The following is a 7,215-nucleotide window of genomic DNA, read 5'->3' as shown; positions in this document are numbered from 1 at the left end:
GATTTTACAAAGTGATTTTACATATTTAATTCAGACTATAAGTGCATATTAATTCTAACAGAGAGAAAAACATAAGACGATAAACATGAATTCACACAGTATAGTACATAATAGCACAATAGAGGCTAAATGGATAAAAAAAATAATAATTCTGTCATCATGTACTCCCCCTCATATTGCTCAAAAACCGTATGCCTTTTTTCTGGAAGACAAACATGTTTTGAGGTGCTTTTGTCCATACACCGGAAATCAATGGTAAACCAAAACTGTTTGGTTAACAACATTCTTCAAAATAACTTTTGTTTCATCATCAGTCACAAAGGTTTGTAATCAGATAAAGATGAATGATGATACAGTAGATGATACGACTATAATGATGACAGAATTTTAATTTTTGGGTTGGAATATCCCTTTCCGCTGTGTGCTTCCTTGTTGGAGTCATTAAATACAATATGTCTAAAAAACACATTTGGTTAATGTTCAACTTTAAACATCAGTATCCAGAGGAGGCGACCTGTCCACACAGGGAGACAGCGAGTCCTGACTGTGAGTGGAGCTTATTCCAGTGTCTGAGTCTGTGTCTGTCGCATCTGTAGTGGAGCATGCTAGTCTGACCTTGCCTGCTGTCTGCTGAGAGACGGAGGGCCTGATCTGGCTCTTCAGAGAAACAGGGCTAGACTGGTCCGAACAGGCCCCCAGCTCAAGCGCATTGAGTTGGGTAACCAGATGCTGGTATTCTTGTCTTTGGGACTGCACGGCTGTTTTGTTTCGCTGTAGTTCCTTCTCGATTTCCTGCATTTGAGCATGGAGGGAAAGCCCAGCACTCATGCTTAACTCAAGTTCATTGCGTAAGCTTTCCAGCTCTAAGAGATCTGAGGAGGACAATGCGAGGTTAGGTTCCAGCTCTAATTCTGGACTGGCAGCTGCTGCTCCTTTCAAGTCTTCTAAATCTGAAGTCCTCAGTTCTAGGTCAATTTCTCGAGAGAGCCGATCAATGAGTTCTTGGTGGCTGCAAACATGTAGTTCTAGTTGCTCAAGTCCATCACTGGTGTACAGGTACTCCTGAAGCTGGCTGTCAATCTGGGACAACGATTGGCTGCCATCACTCTCGGTGATGCTGGAGCGAGGTGTGGGGCTGTTCCTCAGCTGTTTCTCTGCATGTTCAATCTCCAAGTCTAGCTCACGCATTTGGTGAATCTGCTGCCGGATGGTCTGATCCTGTGAGATGATCAGCTGCACCAGCTTACTGACATCTTCTGAGCCCTCTGATGTCTCTGTTGTCTGGATCTTCTCCAATTTGCGAAAGGCCTTGTTCACCATGCGCTTCTGCTTCTCTGCAGATACAGTCTTGGGGTACTGTGCAGTTCCTTGCTCCCATCTTTTGGACCTCACTCCCCGAGACTTCGAGGCTCTTTTGGCTCCTATGGATGATGGCACAAAATCACTGATCTTCATGAGGACAAACTGTATGAAAGGTTTCTCATCACCCCAAGCGTTCCACAGTCGGAGAATTCGAGTGAGAGGTGGCAGTGCTCTCTCAAAGCCCTTCCACCATTCAAGGATGCAGAAGTCTTTAGGTTCCCCATGTAATAGCCTCTTACTATCTGGTAAAGTCTGGTGGTCCTCCAATAAAGCTTTGACCACATCTGCGCAGGTTGTGTGCTTGGTCACTCCACAGACTACTTTTTCTTCTTTACAAACAAGAATCTGGATTTCCTTCCCTGGTGTTTCCTCTACAACCTTAGACCTGGTAAAGAGATATAGCAAGTGTGTATTATAAACAACAACAATCACAAGTGTAAAAACCCTTAAAATTACTACTTATATGGTCATTTTATACAATGAGGACAAATAATAATATATTACAAAATAAAAACTATAAACTACAATATATAAACCATAAACTATATCAACTATGAAAATTGTTCATTATTATTATTATATAAATACTAATAATAATAACGACGAAGAATTCATTACACACTAGTGTTTTGTATCATACAGCAGTTGCTAGCATAAAAGCAATACTGTAACACTGTAGTGTAAGAATATAGTGATTACATTTTAGATGTCTAAAAACACCCCATAACCACTGTAGATCAATGTAATGGGCAGAATGGAGTTGCTTGTTTCTTACATATACAAGATGGAATGAGGTGAAATGCAAAGTGGTATATTTTGTTTGCCTATGTTCTACATCATCAACAATGCCTTCTCTCATGTACATGCAAACAACATTACAGAAATTACAGTTTATAGTTTTAAATATGGATATTTTTTAGGAGGTCTTCAGGAGGCCTTTATTAACCCCCTAGAGCCATGTGGTGCTCTATTTTATGATGGATGGACGCACTTTATTGGACTTTTATTGGAGTATTGAATAGTAACACCCATAAACTGCCATTATAAAGCTTGGAAGAGACAAATTTTTAAATATAACTCCGATTGGATTCATCTGAGAGTGAGTAAATTATGGGGTAATTAAAATTTTTGGGTGAACTATACCTTAAATGAATGACCTCATAAAAATGCAATATATATGCAAGAATGCAGGTTAGTTAATATTTATAAGACCCTGCTGCTACTTTACAGAAAAGTAAATAGTTGTGATAATTCACATAGCAGACACCCAATACACCACTGGTATACAGAAAGACAAACTATCCTTTAATATACTGTATTCTGTAGGGCTACAATCCTATATCTTAGACTGAAAGTATACAAGCTAAATGAAAAATTGCCACTTACTGTATACAATGCCATGTTTAACAGTTAACCCCACATTCACACCAGTGCTAGTAATTCTACATGACATCATTGACATGAGATCATAACAGAAGTGTGTAACCCTGGCCTTTACATAATAATAAGTACAGAAGCTTGTCCACACATGTCAGCCACATAACACTGAACAGACAATATGCAACAATACAGTACAAGCGTTCACCCTCAAATGGTTAAAGTGTCCTTTCTTGGCTTGCTAAATTTGGATCAATTTTAAGAGCTTGCTGAAGGAGTCTGAGCAACATGAAATGTCAGGATAATCTACACTGGGAATTTAAAATGAAATGGTCTATTTTATTTAGTCTTTTCCCAAATTGTCTTGAGTACAGGAAACAAAAAAGAGGGGGAATGGAAGCACCTGTGTTTGTCTTATGGGAAAATCAATGGTGACCAGCAGCATCCTGCTACATACATCCTGCCACTAAGTTCATGTATTGTGAGGCAATGGAAAATGATGAATTCCATTTCATGGATATATTACGGTGGCCGAGACAGCTCAACACGCTGCAACTAAAAAAAAAACATGTAAATTGAAAAAACATCAGCAAATGAAGAAAACATCTTCATCAGTTTGACAACACAAGTGTTGCAAATCACCACAACACATGCATATAACGAAACGCGCTGCAAATCATCACAACACATGCATATAACGAAACGCGCTGCAAATCATCACAACACATGCATATAACGAAACGCGCTGCAAAAAATCACAACACATGCATATAACGGAATGAGCTGCAAATCATCACAACACATGCATATAACGAAACGCGCTAATTACGTGTTAATTACAGTTCAAGTTGCAGCGTGTTGAGCTGTCTCGGCCACCGTAATATATTGAAAACAAATGGAGTGAAGCACTACAACAAACATGTACATGCATAAAACAAAGGCCTGGTTTGAAATGTAGATTAGATGCATCTGTTGTGACCCAAATAAACACAACACCAGAGACATTATCAGAGAACCACTGAAGGTGAAAAGAACAGAACACTCTGCTTCTCAACTCACAGAGCAAACACAAACACACATGTGACCACCAGACTTGATCCTTGTACTACATAGAACACACTGTATCCTTCTACAGACTTAACACAGTGACTGGACATAATCTCCTGAGCTCAGTCTATCAAGGTTTATTAGGCTGTACAAAAATATGCTTGGGCAATTAAACAGTGATTTAATAAAGATGGCAGATCATTCAGTGCTATATCTCATTAACAAAATTAATTATCGTTATATTAGTACATTTACTCAAAGTATACTGATTAAATAATAAATCCTTATGAAGCAGATGTAATTTGTGACCATGTAAGTTAAGAGCAGATGTAAAGTCATAATTTATGGATATTGCCTGTCTCAACTGATTCATTAACAGGTATATGAAAGATTTTAGCGGGCACATGTGAACTAGAGAGAGGCAAAAGTGAAGGAAGGAATTCATAATTTAAATGTTCACGTTATAATTTAAAGGAAACATAAGATCAATACTGTATTTATTTTTATTTTTTTAAAGTTATAAATAAAGATTAAAGAAGCATGTTTTGCAAGAAAATACTACTTAACTTTATCACTTTTCATTTAATGTTACTTGCCATTTTATTTGTAAATAATTATGGAATTTACCAGTAATTTATTAGCGTTTTTTTTTTCCTTTATGGTGTGGCCACAGTAAAACAGAGGCAGCGACAAAAACAGTGTGCTTCCTGTGCCCTATCTAAAAAGCATGGGAGATTTTTGAGGAAAAAACTTTTTTCACTGTGGTTTGTTGGTTTTCAGAAAGTCCTCTTGATAAGCATCACTGAGAAGACAAAACATCTCCACTGCATGTTTAGGTGGAGGAGTTTGTCTCAACAGCTTTAGCAAAGCAAAGTATAGGTTAAAAATTGTAAAGCTGCTCTAAAAGGTTTTTATTGTTTATTTATTAAGCCTTAACAGAGTGTCATTATGTTTGGTGCTTCAAAATACCCACACAATTATGGCAGCTGAGGTAGTTTAAACTTGTCGTTGTTAGAGCATATACCTTTGTGCTTTCACAAAAAGCTTGCCTAATTAAAAGCATGCATAAATCAACAGTTAGAATGATATTCTGCATAGACCACATTAAATAAAGCAGACATAGAGTTTAGATTACCTTTGATTAGATTTCACTCTGAACATTTGAGATAATTACAGTTGGCTTATGCTTTAAAGGTGATTTTACAGCATCATAAAAATATAAAGTCCCCGTAGAGTGTCTCAAGCTTAAAAAGGCAAGTAAAATGTCTTGCTGTGCAATAAATTGTCTGCATAGAACATGCATAAATAGATAAAAAGGTGAAAGATTTGTCAAAACAACATAAACCCTGACATGAACCTAAAAGAGTGCAAACTTTAAAAAAATAATTTTGGCAGTATAGTCTTTGGCTCAATTGAAATTTAGCTATCTCAAGCAACCCTAATAGTTTTCAGGCCATTAGTCTATAACTAGCTACCCGTCTGTCATCTACAATATTGTTGAGTCTAGCTATGTCAACTATATTCTAAAAACACTTTTGTCATAATATGTAGGGTTTATTATGGTTATCATGATATGGTTAAGTGCATACGTTTCTGTTAGCAAGTTTACACATTTAGCACATTTTTACTGACTTTAAACAGACTTAAAAATTACAAATACTCTTTAAACAATACGTTAGGACAAAAATAGTGCTACATGCACTAACCTTTGTAATAATAATAATAATAGTAACCTAGACTAAAGAAATAGGTAAATTATATTAAATACTAGGCTACACTACAACATTTAGCCTTTTCAGTTAATTTCATCAAGACTGTGGATGTGGACGTACCGTTACGCACATCCGTCATGCAAGAATTAATTTAGAAAAAATTATTAATTTTGGAGACTCTCATTTTGCGTTCCTTAACGCCAGCTACCAGCATCCAAGAGAGCCACCGATGCACGCAGAACAACAGCATTAAGTGTAACTCGACTCTCCACGACCATAAACATTTCAGTGACAGCAAGTGTTGTTGGTAGGCTACAGCGTGTACGCGTTTAATTACGCAGGATTCTAAGAAAGAAACAAAAAACTAAAACAACAACATGCAATGGTTTCTCACAATATCTACCTTTTACTAATTTTTCGACTTTTTAAATAAATATATATTTATTTATTCAATGTCTGTGGGAAGACTGCGTAATCAAACGAAATGAATGGAGTGAATCATACCTGTTCTTCAAACGCGCCTTCAGAAAGTTTTTTCCAAAAGGAGCCATCGCGCGTCAGTATGATGATCGCAGGTCAGAAGACATCGTGTAACAGAACGGAGCGCGTGAACCTAATCAAGAAAGTGCAACTGAAGTGTTGGTCGTGGAAAAAGTTGTAAGAACAACTTGCGAACTTCCAAGTATGAGGAGTTTCAAGCAGGGCCGGCCCACTTCACACGGAGGGAGGCGACAAACTCGCCTGTTGATGTGTGAAGATGAGGATTGTGATGATAGCATCTCTGTGCTGTTTTGGAGAACGATGAGTGTTGCTACACGTTTTGCTTCAAAGCGTCCCTTATGATGCGTCTCTCTGATATAGGTCTAATGCTCAGATATTTATCTGCAACAATTTGAATCAGACGATAAGCTCACTGTTGAATAAATTACAGACTGTCAAAGAGCATTGATGTTACAACATACATACCCCACTACTTGTAACAATAATAACAATGTTCTACAAATATTCCACATTCGTCAAATTAACTTTTAATTACTTTTATTGTGGCAAATATGTTATGCCATTCTCCATTAATACCACACTTTCTTTTGAGTTAAAACATCGGATTTAAAAAGACTATAATCAATTTCATGGGAAATAAAATAGCTTTTTACTTTTTTACTTTACTAAAAGGATTCTATTTGTCCTGTAAGTCTTTCATGTTTTTATACAGAATCTATCACACCTCAGGAGGTTGGTGGTCATGTGTGATAGTGATTTCACTCTTGCAACCAATTTCTGATTTGTTAAACTGACAGTGTTACAACACTCCCTTGTCTTTAATTCCATATTATGATACATTTAATGCATCATAGTAATTCAACCTTGGCATTGGCTATCTTGCATCTGGATAGAATGTTTTCGTTAGCAATCAAAAGTAAAGCCTGTTTCAATACAAACTGTACTAAGAGAACCTTTCAAGGTTAAACGTCACACATTGGATCTATATTTGATCTAAGCACTGTATATGCAACACATATCTATGGAAAGCATGACAGAGAATAAGAGTTAAAATTGGGTTGACATGGAGAACATTACAGGCCAAGATTGGTAATTCTTGAAGACAAATGAAGGCACTGCGCATCCGCTCCAACTTTCATCATCCTGCTTCTGAACTAATCATAAATTCACTTCTTCACTCCCCCTCCCTCCATTAAATGAAGAGAGGAACATCAAA

The 7,215-nt window shown here is 37.0% G+C and overlaps 1 protein-coding gene across 1 annotated transcript; it reads right to left on the bottom strand.

Moving 5' to 3' along the window:
* Positions 1-231: 231 nt before the first annotated feature.
* LOC132155698 (ras association domain-containing protein 9-like) lies at positions 232-6,202 on the bottom strand. The gene is made up of 2 exons (XM_059564415.1): positions 6,003-6,202; positions 232-1,747 (listed from the first exon to the last, which is right to left on the bottom strand). The coding sequence occupies exons 1-2, from the start codon at positions 6,047-6,049 to the stop codon at positions 487-489; spliced, it is 1,308 nt and encodes a 435-aa protein (XP_059420398.1). The 5' UTR covers positions 6,050-6,202; the 3' UTR covers positions 232-486.
* Positions 6,203-7,215: the final 1,013 nt, after the last annotated feature.

The sequence above is a fragment of the Carassius carassius genome, chromosome 13, assembly GCF_963082965.1.
Source record: "Carassius carassius chromosome 13, fCarCar2.1, whole genome shotgun sequence".
Lineage (NCBI taxonomy): Eukaryota > Metazoa > Chordata > Actinopteri > Cypriniformes > Cyprinidae > Carassius > Carassius carassius.
Note: the sequence above shows the minus strand (reverse complement) of the source record. Positions and strands in the feature narration are given on the sequence as shown.

Excerpts from the sequence above, each read along its gene's own strand:
- LOC132155698 (XM_059564415.1), bottom strand. The coding sequence starts at position 6,049 with ATGGCTCCTTTTGGAAAAAACTTTCTGAAGGCGCGTTTGAAGAACAG. Across the intron at positions 1,748-6,002 it reads AAGGCGCGTTTGAAGAACAG|GTCTAAGGTTGTAGAGGAAA; the intron begins GTATGATTCACT and ends TCTCTTTACCAG.